Here is a 20,495-nt window from a genome sequence, read left to right as displayed (position 1 = left end):
CTGACACAATTTTTTTAATTAAAAAAAAAAAACAGAATGATCAAGGATAAATAATATTAGAAAGTGTACATACTCATAATCTGATTTGTTGAACTGAAACCTCCTTGTACAACTATTTAAAATGATATTTTAAAAAGAAAGAAAACACATACCGATCCAGGATAACTCATATTTTTCCAATAACTAATGTTATCAGTCTCCAAATGAATGACCCAAGTACAAAAATGATATGACTTCAAGGATGGTCTCTTAATTTTCTACAGGACAAAAGGATCTGAGCAGTGAGAACCTGCTGTACCTTTCTAAAGTCACACCTGTATTGAGAAGGAGACTCATGCTAAGCACAGTAATGAGTGGGGGCTGGCTAGAATCCCTTTCTTCTCTGACATAAACATGTGATGAGACATAAGTCCCTACATCAGTGATAGCCTGAACAAGGATTAGATAGTGCCATGAGAGGAGCTCACTTTCTGTTACTGTTCTTCTAAATTCTTATCTATTTTCATGCGCACAAGTATGCACTCATACTTCCCATCAGAAAGAATCCCAAAGAAGAGAGAGAATTAGAGAACAAAAGAATTTCTTTTCTTTTCTGTCGGTTGTGGTGCCTGAACTCTGGGCCTGGGCTCTGTCCCTCAGCTCTTCAGCTCAAGGCAAGCTCTCTACCACTTGAGCCACTTCCAGCTTTTTCTGCTTATGTGGTGCTGAGCAATCAAACCCATGCATACAAGGCAAGCACTCTACCACTGAGCCACCTTCCCAGCCCAACAAAAGAATTATAAAAGACAGAAAGAGATCTGAACAGAACCAGATAGAGCATAGAAACAGTCTCACCCAAGGAACCCCAGTTTGGTCCAGAAAATAATGAACTTTAACTTCAGCCACTCATGTTTCTCCATGGTCTTTCCCTTGTATCCCAGAGCTCATCCTGTTTATCAGTTAAGTAGAATGCAACCAAAAAACTAAAAAGGACAAGTATAGCTGAACCAGGGTTGTATCAGCCTTGCTGTCAACATCCATACAGAAAGCACTTCAGAAACATGCCAATAAAGTAATGAAGAAACCCTATGCACTAAATTGTGTCCTGTCAAAATTCATATGCTGAGTGTAGTAAGCCAAGCTCAGAGACAAACATTTCATTTTTTCTTTCATATGTGGAAGCTAGATCTAAAGTACACCATAGCATGATAAATTATATACGACTCTAGACATTCAAACACAGTAAGACCAAAGGAGGATACTCTTAGGAGAGGAACACAAAAGTACAGCATCTATGTTCCTCTGATCATATAAAATAATATTTTAGAAATGAACTCGATGAAATGGAAACAGGAAGCTTTTTCTTTGTTGTTTTTATTTTTTTCTTTTTGTCTTGTTTATTCATTTATCTGTCTTTGGGAGGGTAAGGGAGCACAGAAATGGAGGGACAAAGGGTGAACAAATGTAGCAGTGGTACTCACTAGACACTGTTAAAAATGAACTATATAATGTGGGTGGGAATGGGAGGAAAAAACTAGAAGTGAAGGAAGGGGTGACATTGTCCAAAAATATATATATTCATTATCTTATCTGGCTTATGAAATGGTAACCTCTCTGTTAATCACCTTTATAATAACAATAAAACAAAAATAAAAAGTTCATATGCTGAAGCTTTAACCTCTAATGTAACAGGCCTTTAGACTATCCAATTTGGATGGAGCCATGAACATAAACCTTCCATAATGAGATTAGTAGCCTTATAACAAGACAAGAAAGTGGTGGTCTGAAAGACACAAGACCCTTACATAATGAATTAGCCAACACCTTGATCTTTAATTTTCCAGTCTCCAAAAGTATGAAAAATAAATTTCTGATAAATTACCCAGTCTGTGATTTAGATGTAGCCACACAAGTCAATGTCTGTCTTCAGGAGAAATAAAACAAATGTGTCTTAGCCGAGCGCTGGTGGCTCATACCTGTAATCCTAGCTACTCAAGGAGGCTGAGATCTGAGGCCTGCAGTTCAAAGCCAGCCCAGGCAGAGAAGTCTATGAGACTTTTCCTCCACTTACCCACCAGAAAAACAGAAGTGGCACTAGAGCTCAAAGTGGTAGAGTGCTAGCCTTGAGCAAAAGAGCTCAGGAACAGCACCCAGGCCCTGAGTTCAAGCCCCACAACTGAGGGAAAAAACAAACAAAAAGACTACTGTTTGTGTCCGTGCATATATGCAATGACTCTGACCTTACAAAATTCTGTAGTTTGGTTAAGAAGGCTGTTGATATAAAATGAGACTTTTCTTATTCCATTTACTCTTATAGCAGAAAATATTAGCAAATGTAAAGCTATCTTTCTGGTAACAAACATATTATCAGGTATTTACATGTTTTCATAACATTATTTAATTTCAATGGATAAAACTTCTGTATGAAGCCAAGTTTCACAAGCCATGCTTGTTATCCTAGCTACTCAGGAAGCTGAGATATGAGGATCACAGTTTGAAGCCAGTCTGGGAAGGAATGTTGGTATGTTGGTATGTTGGTGAGAAGCTTATTTCCAATTAATTACACACACACAGAAACAACCAGTGGAGCTGTGGCTCAAGTGGTAGAGCACTTAGAGTTGAGAAAAGAAAAAAAAACAAAAGCTGTATGATCAATCTTATTTTATTAGTAGCGAGGTTTTGTACTGAGGGCTTCTCTCTGACACTTGGCTTTTCCACCCATGGCTGGAACTGTACTTGAGCCATACCTCTACTCCTGGCTTACTGTTTAAGTTTGATTTGTTGTTTGAGTTGACTCTGAACCCCATTTCTCAGGTCTGTTTCCTGAGTAGCTAGGATTATAGGTGTGAGCAACCCATGGCCAGATATGTGTGTGTGTCTAAGAGGAGAGAGAGGATACCTGGTAAGGACCTGGTGAGTGATTTTTTCTTTTTCTTTTTTTTGGTGCTGGTCCTGGGGCTTGGACTTAAGGCATGGGCAATATAATCCTAGTTACTCAGGAGGTTGAGATCTGAGGACCACAATTCAAAGCCAGCCTGGGCAGGAAGTCTATAATACTTCTAATTTCAGTTTCTAATTGTATTTATCAGGCAGAAAAACAACATTAATAACAATAACCACATTAATTACATAGGGTCCTGAGTATGATTCCCAGCACAATAAAAGTAAATATGTTATAAATTATATAACTCATTAAATTTCCAATAAAAATAGCTAAAAATATTTAAATCTAAGCTGATGACAAAGTTCTGGAAGTTTTATGTAGTTTTATGTAGTTTTATTTGTACTTCCTACTCATTGCTAAAACGTACATTTGATGACAACAAACACACTTCTCAATCATATAAAGCACAAATGTGGTTCAATCCTTAACCTTGATCCTAGAAGGATTCCCTTTTAACATAGCTGAATTTTAACAGGTGATTGAGTTCTTTCTTGCTTAGGGAACAACTTAAGACAGGCAGGTCTCAAACTCATCACCATTCAAACAATGGCCCCTGAGTTACTGGGGCTACAGTAGCATAATTACTGTGCCAAGTTTCAGGTGAATTTTTTTTTATAAAAAGAACTCTCTTAAAATCAAGAGAATAGTTATTTGAACCAAATGAGAGGCTCTAAATAACAACACCTCAGAGAACTGTCTATAGTATGTACTGAAAGGCTTTCTTCATAAATACAAAACCTACATGAAGTCTGAAACTAAGAAAAAGAATGCAGGATCTTTCAACAATCTCATAAGCATCACTCAAGTGACAAATATTACACATCTGTTTTTTTTTTGTTGTTTTTTTGTTTTGGGGTATAGTCGTGGGGCCTGAACTCTGGGCCTGGGCGCTGTCCCTCAGCTCTTCAGCTCAAGGCTAGCGCTCTACCACTTGAGCCACAGTGCCACTTCCAGCTTTTTTCTTTTTGCTTATGTGGTGCTGAGGAACTGAACCCAGGGCCTCATGCATGCAAGGCAAGCGCTCTACCACTGAGCCACCTTCCTAGCCCTACACATCTGTTTGTATCTATTATATATCTACTTGCCCTGGTCTTTTAAAACCATTTGTGAAATATGTAATTTATTTTTTTTAAAGACAGGACACAACCTGGGCATTCATTACTTGTGCCTGTAATCATATTCAGGAGGCTGAGATCTGAGGATCATGGTTAAAAACCAGCCAAGGCAGAAAGTCTCTTCTTTCCAATTAACCACAAAGCCAAAGGGAGCTGTGGCTCAACTGGTAGAGAATTTCCCTTGAGCAAAAAATCCGAGGGACAGGGCCCAGGCCCTGATTTTCAAGCCTCAATATACACAAACAAAATAAAAAAGAAGATGCAGCTGGGTGAATTGGCTCATACCTGTAAACCTCTTCATGTCTCAGGAGGATCAATGACCAAAACCCTAGGTAAAATGAAAGCAAGACCCTCCCCACCCCCAGCAAATAAGCTGAGCTTGGCTTTTCACATCTGTGACCTTAATTATCCAATAGCAGAACTGGCACTGTGGCTCAAGTGGTAGAGCACTAGCCTTAAGCAAAAGAAACTCAGGGACAGAACCTAGGCCCAGAATAAGAGCCCCAGGACGGTGGGGGGGGGGGGGGGGGAGGAGGGAGAGAAACATTGCAACCTCTAACTACCCAACAGTCTATAGGTAAGAGGATGGCAGTCTGAGATTCACCTCAGGCAAAAATACAAGAAACTCTACCACAAAATTAACTAAAGCAAAAAGGTGGTGGGGTGTGTGGCTCAAGTAGCAGAGCCTTACTAACAAGCTTAAGGACAAGTTCAAACCCCACAAATACAAAAAGAAAAATAAACGTTTTAAGATAGGGAAATGGAGGGGGTTAAAATCAAATACAATTATATTCATATATGAAAATGTCATGATAAAACCCTGTATTTTGTACAATATGTACTATTAACTTAAAAATAATAAGCTCTGTGTGATGGCACATACTTGTAATCACCTCAGCCAAGAGGTAAACACAGGACTATGCGATTGAAAGCAGCTTGGGTCACACAGCAAGACGGTTCTCAAAACAGTAATATCAGCTCACTTTTACACTTGCCAAAAACAAAAAAAGTTTCTAAAATCACATAAGTCATTCGGTGAGTTCTCAAAACTCCTTTGTTTCACATAATGTGGTTTGACTTAAATCATTTTCTCAATAATAAAACATATTCATTAGTTTTCAGAAAATATTTATGGTGTTCTGAACACAAGGGTTCAATCCTACAATCCTTGCTATAAGGATTATCCTATTATTGGGAGGAGGTAGAGAGCTGAAGGTTTTGGATCCAAGGTAAGCCCAGGAAAAGTTCTTCAAACCCCATCCTATCAAATAAAGGCTGGGCATGTTGGTGTGTAGCTGTCATCCTAGCTACATGGGAAGCATAAACAGCAGAATGGAGATCCAGGCCAACCTGCACATACATTCTTCAAGACTCTGTTTCAAAAATAGGGCACACAAGTGGCAGAGTACCTGTTTAGCAAGAGTGAGGCCATGAGTTCAAACACCAGTACCACAAAAAAAAAAAAAAAAAAAAAAAACAGGAAAATACTTTGTCTCTTATATTCCACACTACATAGTCTCTCCCTCCCCCCACCCCCTACTCCCCACCCCACCACCCTACCCCACCACCTCCAGTCATGGGGCCTGAACTCTGGGCCTGGGAGCTATCCCTCAGCATTTCAGCTCTACCACTGAGCCACCTTTCCAGCCCCCATAGTACTAAATAATAACTAACACTTTAAATAACTAACACTTCCAGTACAAACTATGGCAAGATTTGCATTTACTCTTTGGCAACTTCTATAAAAAGGCATTTCATTTGAAAGCATTTCCTGTTTTTTATTAAAACATTGGGTTGGAATTAATTGTTCCGATCAATTCTGTAACACTGGCTTCTAATCATGATCCTCCTGAGTAGCTAACATGAGCCACTGGTGCCAGGCTTTTGTGAAAATAACCAAGCCAGCCAAATTAGTACAGAGAACTTCCTTAATATTACCAAAAAACTAAAGTGTCTCCTCAGCAACACCCCCCCCCCCGCTAAGAAGTACACCCATAAACAAAGCAAACCTGGGGGGAGGAGGAATCTTTAAAACATTTCCCCAAACCCTATTTTAAAATGTACATAAGAACAGTCATGTGCTCATTGAGATTGATAACATGGTTTGACCAAAGACATAGTTTAATGCTATTGTTCATGATACATAAGAGAATCACCCAAAGTCATGCAAACCAAGCCTATTAAAAAAAGGAGCCATGGGCTGGGAAGGTGGCTCAGTGGTAGAGTGCTTGCCTTGCATGCATGAGGCCCTGGGTTTGATTCCTCAGAACCACTTAAGCAGAAAAAGCTGGGGGGGAGGAACTGAGAGACTGATTTATGTAACTGTAACGCGTATATACATCACCTTTATAATACATAGCCATTTTAAAAAACAAAAACAATGGATCTGGGAAGGTAGCTCAGTGGTTAGAGTGCTTGCCTTGCATGCATGAGGCCCTGGGTTTGATTCCTCAGCACCACATAAAGCAGAAAAAGCCGGAAGTGGCACTGGGGTTCAAGTGGTAGAGTGCTAGCCTTGAGCTAAAGAGCTGAGGGACAGTGCCCAGCCCAGAGTTCAGACCTCACAACCAACAAAAACAAAAACAAAAAAAATTTTAATGGGAAAAAATTTAGTACTTTCTTTAAAGAATAAGATACAGTTATAAATTTTGTTTTACATCCAAAAGGCTTTAAGTGACATTATCTCTATTACCCAATGTTTATGTTCCAAAATCTTGGGAAGTAGAATACAAGCCCCCCAAAACAAATGCCATTTCTTTAAAATTGTAGAGAAAATATTTTCAAAATTACCAATTCTGAAAACTAGTCATCAAGTAATTAATACCATTAAAGCATAAAACTGACCTAATAGGACAAGAATTTTATTTTTGTAATCTTTATTAGTATGAACATCCTCAAGGACTCACTTGCTAATCTTTAAACAAATTTCTAAGGCAATTTTACAGTTCAATTGAAAAGTGATACCACACACTCCTATGACCTTTAGCCACTTCACAAAACAAGCAGGAAAAATTGCTTCGCAATTGGTGTCTTAGAAAAGTTAATATAATTTAAAGAGGCTCTATGTATGCTAACTCTTCATATATCAATCAGTGCATTTAGATTGCCATGTAAATCTGGATTGTGACATGCAAAATGGATTCTACTTTTGGAGACTGGTTAATTGGCATGCAGATTTCTACAGAGATTCATAAACCCCAAAACAAAGGAGAGAAAACATCATAGATCTAACTTGGGCGCCATTTACCAGGGTGAGTGGGAGGCACACAATGGTGCATATATCAAGAAAGGAAAGGGGACATAAGATCAAAGGATAAGATCTCAGCCTGCCAACATCATTCAATTAGTTCCTAGCTTTCATGTATAAGACATTTGCAGAGTGAAAAGTTACTATAGACTCATGACTACCAGTTAGCATCAGACTTCATAGAGTGTCAGTGTGATTCCATTTAATCTTCTTCAATACTTGTTTTTAACATAAATTCCATTTTAAATCTATTTTAATTGAAATGTACTAATTTGTATGTGTAGGTCTTCATATTAAAGTATTTAAGGTTATCTTCAATAATTAAAAGACTAGCCATATTAAGATTAATGTTTAAACTGTCACTGACTTTAATGTACTAATAATTAAGGTAGCTCAAGGCTTTCACTCTTAAACATACCAGGGTATGTTTCAGGCATGTCCATGTTAAACTATTAAAGAAACGAAGTTGAGTGTAGTGACTTACACTTGTAATCCTAGCTACTCAGGAGGCTAACTCTGAGGTTCTCAATACATAGCCAGCCTGGGTAGGGAAATCCATGAGATGTTTATTGTTAATAAACCAGCTAAAAGCCAGAAGTGGCGCTGTGGCTGAAGTGGAGCTGTGGCTGAAGTGGAGATGTGGCTTAAGTAGCAGAGTGTTAGCCTTGAGCAAAACAGCTCAGGGACAGTGCCCAGGCCCTGAGTTCAAGCGCCAGGACCAGCATACACAAAAAACATAAATCAATCAGGCACCAGTGACTCCACATGTGTAGTGCTAGTTACTCAGGAAGCTGAGATCTGGCAGGTCTCAGTGTGAAACTAGCCCAAACAGGAGAGTCCATCCCTAAAATAACCAGCAAAAAGAGCAGAGCTGGAGGCATGGCTCAGGTGGTAGAGTACCAGACAAGCAAGAAAGCTAAACAAGGGAGAAGCCCTGAGTTAAAATCCCAGTACCAATTTTTTTAAAAAGGTAACTAAAATATTTTTTAAATAATCTAAAGTCAACTGCTTTTTCTTTATTTTACAAGCAAAGTTTGGACATATAATTTAGCATGTTCACAATCATGATTTTGGCTTGCCTAAATATTCTTAAGTAAAAGATAAGAAAATCAAACTTGCCAAAATAAAAGGACCCTTTTTACCTGTCTTTCAATATTCTTCAGTGAATTCATAAAACATCTGTAACAAAGCAATATACCCAGTGAAAACAGTGACCTTGACATGAAATATACTTCACATGAAAACAATGATCTAAAGGCTCATGTCATTTTGGTAAAGTAGAACATAAATGAATTTCTGACTTCACAGTTATTTGTTGGTGGAATGGATAAAATTAAACCTTGTCAGTTTTAAAAGTATTAACTACAGGAAGAAATGTCTCTAATCAATTCATTCTATTCAGCAAAGTCACCGAAAAAGAAAAAGTGTAATGAAGACAAGTGGGAATGTACACTTAAATAATCTACAATCTAATTCTATAAGAACTGTGATATATCAGATTTTTTTTTTTTTTGTCCTCAGTATCAGGGATTTAACCCAGGGCTTCATACCGGCACCAAAGACCTTTTTAATGTTATTTTAATGTTTTAATGTTACTATTTCTGAAGAAATCGAATTAGATATATAATAACTGGTGCAAGGTAAATTCCATGGTGCAAAAAAAGAACATAAATTATTTGTTAAATGCTCTGCAAATTCCAATCACATTTACAAAAAATAGGATACATAATAAAGGGTGCATTTTGATGAAAAGCTACAATAATTCTAACTTTTGCTACCTTGACAAGGAGTGTGTGTGTGTGTGTGTGTGTGTGTATATATATATATATATATATATATATATATATATGTATATGTATATATATATACACATATACACACACACATATATACCAATGTAATAGAAATGGCATAGTCTCTTAGGACAGTTCCACATTTTATTTACATTTTAAGACTACCTTTAATCTCAAAATCACATATCCATACACTTATTTCCTTTTTGTTGACTTAAACATAAATGCATGGTTTATTAAACAAAGACTGTAAACAAATATTTGTCATGTCTGTTACATGTAACACACAGGAACAGCTTTTAACAGAAATTCATCGACCCCCCCAACATCTTTTTATTATAAATACAGGTATCAAAACAATCCTGAACATATTTTTGATACTACTAGTAGTCAGCACCCACACTGTTTCAAAAATTAACACAATTTTTGACAATATCCACTGTACCTGCTACTTTAACCAATTTCAACTGCAGCTTTTTCACTAAGTAAGATGGATAAAGCATGCCACTTCAGTTTTTCCTTCTGGAGATTTTATGTTTCAGAAGCGCACTCATTTTCCACTGCCATCTGACTCTTCTTGCAATGCTTTCACCTTCAAAACCTGAGTTCTAATTCGAGTACTCCAGGTTCATGTTTAAATGACAGTGCCTTAACAAGAGAAAGAAAAATTCTGCTGCATTTTTCCTCCTGTTACCTGAAAACATAATGGGTGTACATATATTAAATATATTCTTACAAGTGTCCAGGTCATATTTACCAGCTGGAATTCTCTTACTTAATGTGTAGGTATTTTGCATTGTGATATTTAATCAAGACATTAATATGAGTAGAAGGTTGATTTAAGACAAATTTGCAATTCACTAAAATTAGTTATTATATGTTTGTCCTTCAGGTGGCTGTGGAAGCTTCATATTTTCCTTGGACATCATTAGACGTCTTAGCTCTTGAAGTACAACTTTGATGCTATATGAATTTTGCCACTTTGCTAACACTGGTATGCTCCGTGCATCCACCTGAAGTGGGAAAAAGAGTAAAATTAATTTCCAGGTTCAAAGTACTATGGAACCACAGCCAGGCATAACAGCATTCACCTATAATATCAGAACATGGGGAGGCATAGGTAGGATAATTATAAAGTTCAAAATCAATCTGAGCTACATAGTTCAAGGCCTTCCTGGGTTACATAACAAGACCCTATCTCAAAAAGAAAAATAAGAAGATAGCACTATTGCATCCTCATTAAGCATATTTTAATGAGGATGCAAGTTCAGAAATAGTCTATTTAGCAAAAATAATGCTTTCACAGAAATTTCCCAGAACTCTAGATTTCTTTTTGTATGTATATTTCTGTAATAAACATGTGGTAGGTATACGTTGTCATCAGAAACAAATGTTATAATAGAATAATGGAACAGCATAAAGGAGCCAGAAATAAATCCTCTGGTTTGCTAGGTAAAAAACACATCAAAGAAAAGACAGCCTCTTCAACCAAAAGTTCTGGGAAAACTAGATATCCACATGTAGAAGACTAAACTAGATCCCCATCTTTCACCTTGTAGAATACCCTGAATAAAGACCTTTATGAAAAACCTGAGACTTTTTTTTGTCCATTGTGGAGCTTGAACTAGGGGCCTGAGTGCTGCCCCTGAGCTGTTGCTTAAGGCTAGCACTCTACCATTTGGAGCCACAGAGCCACTTCTGGTTTTCGGGTGGTTAACTGGAGGTAAGAATCTCATGGACTTTTCTACCTAGGCTGGCTTTGAACAGCAATCAGCAATCCTCAGACTTCGGACTCCTGAAGAGCGAGAGCCACCAGAACCAGGCTGAAACTTTTAAAATACAAGAAAAATTTAAAAGATATAGACATAGGCAGGAACTTTTTGAATATGATTCCAACTGCCCACAAAATAAGAGCAAGAATTAACAAAGAGGAGTTTATCAATAAAGAAGCTTCTGCATACCAAAAGGAACAACAGAATGAAGAGACAATATACATAATAAAATACAGCCTTTGCTAGTTATTCTTTGACAAAATATTAATATCCAGGATATATAGAGCTCAAAAAATAAGCACCAAAGAATAATGATGCAAAAAATGGACAGGTGAATTGGACAGTTCTCAAACTAAGCACAAATGGGCCAGTTCATTTAAAAAATGCTCAACACCTTTAGCAATCAGAGAAAAAAAAAATCAAAACTACGCTGAGATCAGCACTGGTGGATTTGCCTATAATCCTAGCTATTCAGAAGCCTGAGATCTGGAGAATCAATTTGAAGCCAGCACAGCAGGAAAGTCTCTGAGACTCTTATGTCCAATTAACTGCTAAAAAAATCCAGAAGTGGAGCTGTAGCTTAAGTGGTAGGTACAGTATTAGTCTTAAGCATTCAGGCCAATTTCAAGCCCCAGCACTGGTGCACGTACAGACACACACACAGACACACACACAGACACAGATACACACACACAGACACAGATACATACACACAGTCAATAAAATATCAATACATGCAAAAGTATGGATGAATCTTGAAAACATGTTTAAGTCACAAAAGAATACGTATCAATTTATTTACATAAAGTATCCAGAAAAGGCAAATCTTAAAACACAAAAAATAGATTGCAAATTAGTATTGTTTAGGGTGAAGAAGTAGATACAAGTGACAACAGGGTATGGATTTCTTTTGGAAAGAATGAAATACTCTAAATGATAGATCCACAATTCTGTGAAGATTCAAAAGCAAGTGGTGGCTGGGCATGGTGGCTCATGCCTGTAATCTTATCTACTCAGAAGGCTGAGATATGAGGACCATGGTTCAAAGCCAGCCCTGGCAGGAAAGTCTGTGAGACTCCTATCTCCAATAAACCACTCAGAAAACCAGAAGTGGTGCTGTAACTCAAGTGGTAGAGCACTAGCTTTGAAATGAAGAGCTGAGGGAGAGTGTCCAGGCCCAGAGTTCAAGCCCCACAACTGACAAAAAAATAAAAAAATAAAATAAAAATAAATAATGTACAAAAGCAAGTGGTGTTTGAGATGTAGCTGAGTAGTACAGAACTTGACTAGCATGCACAAAACCTGGGGTTTGATCCACAACAGTGGGGAGAAAAACTGTACACCTTGAACAAATAGTACAGAATGTAAATATCACAATATAAAAAGTTAAAAACAATATATAATTTTAAGTGATAGTTCTCTTAGTCAAAGGAGAAAAAAATGCTATAATGCTAAAATGAATAACACTTTATACAAGGCTTGAAAGAGTAGCAAGAGCCCAGTGCCAGTGGCTCATACCTGTAATCCTAGCTACTCAGGAAGCTGAGATCTGAGGAACATGGTTCAAAGCCAGCCCAGGCAGGAAAGTCTGTGAAATTCTTATCTCAAATAAATCGCCAGAAAACCAGAAGTGGCGCTGTAGCTCAAGTGTTACAGTGTTAGCCTTGAGCTAAAGAGCTGAAGGACAGCACCCAGGCCCAGAGTTCATGCCCGAAGATGGACCAAAAAAAAAAAAAAAAAAAAGAGTAGCAAGAGTTTCATAAATTTTTTTTTTAAAGTGAACTATACCAACCTACTCCAAAAACAGGAAAAAACATAACAATAAATGGCAGTTCATTTATTCATCTAAATCACACAGAAATGGAGGGAAAAAGGGTGAACAAATGCAGCAATGGTATTATAGACATTATGTTGAAAATGAATTCTACAACTTGTAGGTGGGGATGGGAAGCAAAACTGGAAGAGAGGGAGGGAAGGGGTGACATTATCCAAAAAGAATTGTACTCATTACCTGACTTATGTAATTGTAACCCCTCAGTCCATCACCTTTATAATAACAATTAAAAGAATAAAAAATAAATTTAAATACTGCTAAATCAACACTGGCTATTACGGGCTTGTGAATTATAATTCATCAGGTACATGTAACACATTGTGGATAGAAAGTAAGTAAAAGTTTGAGAGGGAGAAGATGATTAAAAATGTAATATTAAAAGGTAAATATACTGTGGCTTTCTGAGGGCTGGAGGAGGGGGAAGGAAGGACAAAGAACACAAAAGGAAGCAAGATCACAAATACCTAAAACAAACTAAAAAAACAAGCAGACAATGATAAGAATAGTCAATATATACTTCCTTGTTGAGGAGGGTAGGTATCTTTCCCCTCCAAGTCTGAAATGTTTAGAGCTGTCAATAAGTAGCTTTCCCTTATTTTTCACCTATGATAATCTTTTAGGTTTTTGGTTGGTTGTTTTTGTTTTTGTTTTCTTTTGGGGGGGCAGAGGTGGCAAACATTAAAATCCACAAATCCCAAATGTAGAAATTAATATGAGAAAAACAAGGCAGCATGTCTTTTCCGAAAGTCAACAATTCTACAGTAAAAAAAAAAAAAAAAACAAAAAACAATTCTACAGTAAAGGACTCAAGTAAGAGCAAAACATGAAATTTTAAACAATGAACTCAAAAGATCAATGAATAATCAACAAAACTAAAGAAGACATGTATATACACACCTGAATGAATTCAAAGAAAATCCAAGAAATAACAAAGGCAATTCTGGATATAAAAGAGAAATTCTGGGCTGGGAAGGTAGCTCAGTGGTAGAGCGCCTGCCTTGCATGCCTGAGACCCTGGGTTCGATTCCTCAGCACCACATAAGCAAAAAGAAAAAAGCTGGAAGTGGCACTGTGACTCAAGTGGTAGAGCGCTAGCCTTGAGCTGAATTGCTGAGGGACAGCGCCTAGGCCCAGAGTTCAGGCCCCACGACCGGACCCAAAAAAAAAAAAAAAAAAAAGAGAGAGAGAAATTCTTTACAAATACACAGCTAGAGACTGAAAACACAGGAAAGAAAAGCTCAATACTCAAAATAAAAGCCTCAGTTGAAAGGCTCATAGAGGAAAGAAGGGAGTCAGGAAGGAAAAACTGGGAGAAAAATGAGGAGGTAACACTGTTGAAAAAGAAATGTATTAAGTGCCTAACTTATGTAACTGTAACCCCTATGTGTATCACCTTTATAATAAAAAATACAATACAATAAACTATAATACAATAAAATGGAAAGAAACCCAAAAGGCTCGGGCTGGGAAGGTGGCTCAGTGGTAGAGCGCTTGCCTTGCATGCATGAGGCCCTGGGTTCGATTCCTCAGCACCACATAAACAAAAAGAAAAAAGCCAGAAGTGGCGCTGTGGCTCAAGTGATAGAGCGCTAGCCTAGAGCTGAGACAGCACCCAGGCCCAGAGTTCAGGCTTCAGGACCCGACCCAAAAAAATAAATTAAATAAATAAATAAATAAAAAATAAAGGCTCACTATAAGAGTGGGCACATAGGAAAATACAATCTCAAGACAGGAGGAGGAATTAGATCACTCAAATAAAGACAAAGAAAAAATACTAATAAAATATGAATGGAACACGAAGACATATGGGACACTATTAACAGACCAAACCTATGAACCATAGGTTTATAGAACGCAAAGGGCAAATTAAAAGGCATAGAAAACATATTCAATAAAACAGTAACAAAGCAGGCGCTGGTAGCTCATACAATCCTAGCTTCTCAGAAAGCTGAGATCTAAGGCTCACTGTTTGAAGCTAGCCTGGGTAGAAAAATCTGTGAGACTCTTATCTTTAATTAAGTATCAGAAGTAGGGTTGTGGTAAAGTGGTAGAGTGTAGCCATGGGCATAAAAACTCAGGGACAACACCCAGGCTCTGAGTTCAAGCTCCAGAATCAACACACAGAAGAAAAAAAATTCCCTAAGCCGGGCACCCATGGCTCACACCTGTAATCCTAGCTATTTAGGAGGCTGAGATCTGAGGATCACGGTTCAAAGCCAGCCCAGGCAGGAAAGTCCGTGAGACTCTTATCTCCAATAAACCACTAGAAAAACCAGAAGTGGCACTGTAGCTCAAGCAGTAGAGCGCTTGCCTTGAGCTGAAGAGCTGAGGGACAGCACTCAGGCCCAGAATTCAAGCCCCACAACCAACAAAAAAAAAAAAAATCAAAAATAGGGGCTGGGAATGTGGCATACCAGAGTGCTTGCCTAGCATGCATGAAACTCTAGTTTCCTCAGTACAACATAAACAGAAAACACTGGAAGTGGCACTTTGGCTCAAGTGGTAGAATGCTAGCCTTGAGTAAAACAAGTTTAGGAACAGTGCCCAGGCCCTGAATTCAAGCCCCACGAATAGCTAAATAAATTAAAAATAAAGAGAAAACTAATAATTATATAAAAATACAAGGAAAGAAAAAATTAACAATAAATGCCACAGAGTAAAGGCAAGGACAGCTTTCAATTGGAGAGTCAGGAGGCTCTTCTGAGAAAACATAATTTTAAAAAATGAGAAATGAGCCCCAAAAGACAGGGGGAAGATATACCCAAACTAAAAGAGCAAAAAATGAGGTCAAATGAAAAACAGAAAAGCATTCGCCTTATGGCTTCCAATAAGCCACAGCAAGAAAAGCAAGATGTACACTGGACCTAAAGACAACAAAGAACTTTTTTTTTTGGTCCATCGTGGGGCCTGAACTCTGGGCCTGGGCGCTGTCCCTCAGCTCTTTAGCTCAAGAATAGTGCTCTACCATTTGAGCTGTAGCACCACTTCTGACTTTTTTTTTTCCTCCCTGTTTATGTGGTGCTGAGGAATCAAACCCAGGAGCTCAAGCATGCAAGGCAAGCACTCTACCACTGAGCCACCTTCTGAGCCCCCAGCAAAGAATATTTTTTAACTCAGAGCCTCAGGGTTTCTCCTTTGGCGTTTTCACACAAGGCTGGCACTCTACTACTTCAGCTACATGTCCGGTCACCCCAACAAAGAACCTTAAAGAATGAAATGACAGGATATAATTTGTACTTTAGGAAGACCTTTTCTGGCTGCCTACTTTGTAAAGAATGGGAACAGAGTATAATCTGTAAGAGTCTAGACAAGGGATGGCAGCCATCATTCAGCTGGCAGCAATGCAATCAGAAAAGTAAGATATGACTGAAAGTTACGTATTTCTTGTTCTTGTTTGTTTTGGCAGTGCTGGGGCTTGAACTCAGGGCCTAGGTCCTACTCCTGAGCCTTTCTGTGCTCAATGCTAGCACTCTATCACTTGAGCCACAGTGCCAGTTCCAGTTTTTGCTAAGTAGTTTATTGAAGATAAGAATCACACAGACTTTCCTGCCTGGGCTGCCTTGGGCTCTCAAATCTCAGATCTCAGCCTCCTGAGTAGCCAGTATTATAGGCATGAGCCACTGGTACCCAGCTCAAGTTACATAAAACTGACACAACCTATGATAGATGTATTGAGTAGAGAAACGTGTCAAAAAATGAACCTCAAGGGCTAGGAAGGTGGCTCAGTGGTAGAGTGCTTGCCTTGCATATATGAGGGCCTGGGTTCGATTCCTCAGCACCACATAAGCAGGGAAAAAAAAAGCCAGAAGTGGCACTGTGGCTCAAGTGGTAGAGTGCTAGCCTTGAGCTGAAGAGCTGAGGGATAGCACCCAGGCCCAGAGTTCAGGCAGGCCCCATGACTGGACCCCAAAAAAAAAAAGAAAAGAACCACAAGCCAGAGTTCCAATAAACTGGTTAGAATAGGTCTGAAAGTTAATCCTGAATTTCCTAGCTCTCAACACTGCAGAACCTAGCATTAATTACTTATAATTTATATATAGTATGAAAATAAAGCAATAATTGAGAATAGCTATGTACCTGACAGGGAAAAAAAAAGCTAACAAAATATCTTCACCATTAAAGCAATGCTATGTCATCAGTTTTCTAAACAATATTCTTTGGGGGGGGCGGAGCCAGGGGAGAGGAGAGATGAAAAAGGAGAGGGGAAGGGCAGAAGGGGAGAAAGAGGGGGAGAAAGAAAGGAAAGAAGGGGAGAAGGAAGGAGAAAAGGAGGGAGGGAGGAAGAGGGAGAAAGCGAGAAAGAGACAGAGAGAGAAAAAACTGGGGCTTGAACTCAGTGCCTGAGTGCTGTCCCTTACATTTTTTACTCAAGACTGGTGCTCTACCACTTGAGCCACAATTCCACTTCTGGCTTCTTGCTAATTAACTGAAGATAAAGAGTCTCACAGACTTTCCTGCCAGAACTCACTTTGAACCTCAATCCTCAAATCTTAGCCTCCTGAATAGTTAGGAGTATAGGCATGAGCCACCAAACCCAGCTCCTAAACAATATTTTTCAATAAATTTAAATTCATAATCCTGCCTCAATTATATCTTTTAATATTAGTTCACACAGAAATGTTTGCACCTTAATTTCTAGAATAATCGCTGAAAGAACAGAAACTAAATGAAAATGGTTAAGAACAAACATTCCAAAAGTAGGTAAAAAACAAGATATATGTAAGAAATTAAAAGCCACTAGGATGATCTATTTAAACCTGAACATATCCAGTTGTGCACCACCACATGGCAGACTACATAATACCAATAAATCACAAATACTGACAAGAAAATGGAAAGGAACTCTATATTTTTGGTCTGAGACCAGATCTCACTCAAACTCAGTACCAGAAAGGATACTCAAATAGCCTAATTCAGAGTTGAAAGGAAGTTTGTAGGGGAGAGGGTGTTGTGAGACATGGAGAGTGGCCTCTCAGCATGTCAAAGCTGAGGTTTCTAATAACCTTTATTTGATCTTTTCTCAGGGTCACGCTTTGGGCTAGTGCTCCTAGCAGGGAAGCACCAGGTCCTTTGAAATCCAGCCTCAGACCTGTACACTAGGCAAGGATTAGTCAGAGCCAGCTCTAAATCTAAAGACACTGTTTGTTGCCAAAAGTGTGGTTACTTGCAGGAGAAACTGGACAAATATGGAAAGGAAGTAATCTACAAGAAATCCTTTAATGTATGAAAAACATTATTGGAAAGAGGGAACATGAAGATGACATGAACAGAAACACACAAAAAGTCCAAAGATACTGGGCTGGGAAGGTGGCTCAGTGGTAGAGCGCTTGCCTTGCATGCATGAGGCCCTGGGTTCAATTCCTCAGCACCACATAAGCAAAAAGAAAAAAGCTGGAAGTGGCACTGTGGCTCAAGTGGTAGAGTGCTAGCCTTGAGCTGAAGAGCTGAGGTACAATGTCCAGGCCCAGAGTTCAGGCCCCACGACTGGACTCCCCCTCCCCCACCCAGCCCCCACCCCCGCCAAAAAAAAAAAGTCAAAAGATACTTTCATGTCATTATGCTTATATAATTTTTGCTTCCTAACATGTATTTGCCTGTTAGTGTGCTCTCAATAATGCATCAATAGAGTATGGATCTTAAAATCCTAATACAAACCTAACAATCTACTCACATTAAAAATTGAGCTATTTTAACTAACTCTATGGGTCACCTCCAGCATATTCTTTTGGCCTATTTGCTTTAACAAGATCATAGTCAGTCATGACTATTCCAGCAGATACACTTGTTCCTCAAAGAAAAATACCCTTCATGAGTATTTTGTCCCTTTAATCTCACCAAATGTACCTTACCCCTACAAAAACAAGTTAATACTCACTGAGAAATAATCATCTTTTCAGCAAATTAAGGATTCAACCAAAATATAACCATGGATACAGTAAATAAAATCCTAAAAAAAGTGTTACTATTTCATCTATTAGGTAGATATACATTAAAGTTTTTAAGGCTTCATGAAGAAAAACAACATAAGACAAACTTTTTGTTGTTCTTAAGACAAAGATCCTTCCTTTGTAGCCCAGGCTGGCCTTGAACTCTCGATCTTCCTGTCTCCATCTTGAGTGACACACTTCCTTATTCTTTCACCTAAACAATAGCTTATAAAAACTTTCTCCATATGATGTACTATATGTTACATACATATATTTCTATTTTTAAAAGTCTAATTAACTTACCATTCCACTGGAATTGTTTATTCCATTCATATTAATTTTTGTTACAAATCTAACTGACGGAGGAGCTTCTGGATATTTAGGTCCACATTCTACTTTTAGGCTATATATTCTGTTTTCATAATTTGTCTGGAAGACAAAAACAATTTTAAAGAAAATCATAATCATAATACCTAAGATAATGTCCAAATGATAAGAAAAATACAATATAAACATATTTATGATAGTGTTTAAGATTTAAGAATTAAATTTTTGTACATTCAAAGTTATCTGACCTACATGGTTAGGGAAACATTCAACAAACATAGTTAAAAAGAAAGATTTTTTTAAAAAACTAAAACAATTATCAGGTACTGGTGGTTCATAGCTGTAATCCTAGCTACTCAGGAGGCTGAGATCTTAAGATCACTGTTCGAAGCCAACCTGGGCAGGAAAGTCTAAGAGACTTTAATTTATAATTAACCACCAGAAAACTGGAAGTGGTGTTGTGGCTGTAAGTTGTAGACCACTAGCCTTAGGCAAAAAAGCTCAGGGATAGTGTACCCAGGCCCTGAATTCAAGCCCCATGACCAAAGGAAAAACTAAACTAAACTAAAACAATTCTACAAAATAGTATGAGAATGGTCTCTTAACTATTTTTTTTTTTGGGGGGGGGGGTCTGGTCGTGGGTCTTGAACTCTGGGCCTGGGCGCTGTCCCTCAGTTCTTCAGCTCAAGGCTAGCGCTCTACCACTTGAGCCAGAGCGCTACTTCCGGCTTTTTTCTTTTTTTGCTTATGTGGTGCTGAGGAATCGAACCCAGGGATTCGAGCATGCAAGGCAAGCGCTCTACCACTGAGCCACCTTCCCAGCCCTGGTCTCTTAACTTTTTGTAGTACAAAAAATGTCTATAACAAATTAGAAACCAAAACCACTTCAATTTAGATTTATCTAAAAACGATATATAATAAGACTATTTGTGTAACACCTATACAGGTTTTTACCTCTTTATTCATTTTATTCCAATATTACTAATAATTAGTCACTCTTTTCATTCTCAAAAGGAAGACAAAGAATGGTCCTGGCTATACAAGCTTACTCCCCCACTCCCATGAGGTACCAGAGTTTGAACTCAGGCCTATGAAGAAGGCACTTCACCACTTGAGATACGACTCTGTATATCTTCCAGATAAACAGCCACCTTATGTATATTGCAAGCAGTAACTTAAAAAACAAAGGGGGTTTGGGGGGAAGGGGGAAATGGGAAGGCATGGGAAGGGGAAACAAAGGAGGAAGCAACAATGCTTGATAAGAAATGTACTCATTATCTTGCCCATGTAATTGTAACCCCTCTGTATGGTATTTTCACAATAAAAAAAATGAGGGGGTAACATATACTATCTTTATTGATAAAGCATAATTATTTCATGCCTCCCATTACTACTACATTTTGTGGTTCCATAAATCCTATTATCTAAATTCAGAAACATAATAATAAATTGTTTCTATATCATTTTAAAATAGGTTTTCTAAATTATTTATTTTAAAGCTTCTAGATTATTGAGGACTTATTTCTTTTTTGGGGGGGGGGGGCCGGTCGTGGGGTC

At 38.2% G+C, this 20,495-nt stretch overlaps 1 protein-coding gene across 2 annotated transcripts in view; it reads right to left on the bottom strand.

Annotated features, from left to right (window-relative positions):
• Positions 1 to 6,878: 6,878 nt before the first annotated feature.
• The window catches only part of Ube2v2 (ubiquitin conjugating enzyme E2 V2), a 50,546-nt gene continuing 36,929 nt past the window's right edge, over positions 6,879 to 20,495 (bottom strand). For both annotated transcript variants that reach the window (XM_069990690.1, XM_069990691.1), the window contains exons 3-4: positions 18,915 to 19,040; positions 6,879 to 10,091 (exon numbers count right to left, since the gene is read on the bottom strand). In XM_069990690.1, coding sequence (XP_069846791.1) covers positions 9,945 to 10,091; positions 18,915 to 19,040 — 273 coding nt within the window. In that variant the 3' untranslated portion in view covers positions 6,879 to 9,944. The remainder of the gene's footprint in view (positions 10,092 to 18,914; positions 19,041 to 20,495) is intronic.

The sequence above is a fragment of the Dipodomys merriami genome, unplaced genomic scaffold (assembly GCF_024711535.1).
Source record: "Dipodomys merriami isolate MVZ:Mamm:240054 unplaced genomic scaffold, mDipMer1.0.p SCAF_4, whole genome shotgun sequence".
NCBI lineage: Eukaryota > Metazoa > Chordata > Mammalia > Rodentia > Heteromyidae > Dipodomys > Dipodomys merriami.
The sequence above is the reverse complement of the archived record's forward strand: the minus strand, read 5'-3'. Positions and strand labels throughout refer to the sequence as shown.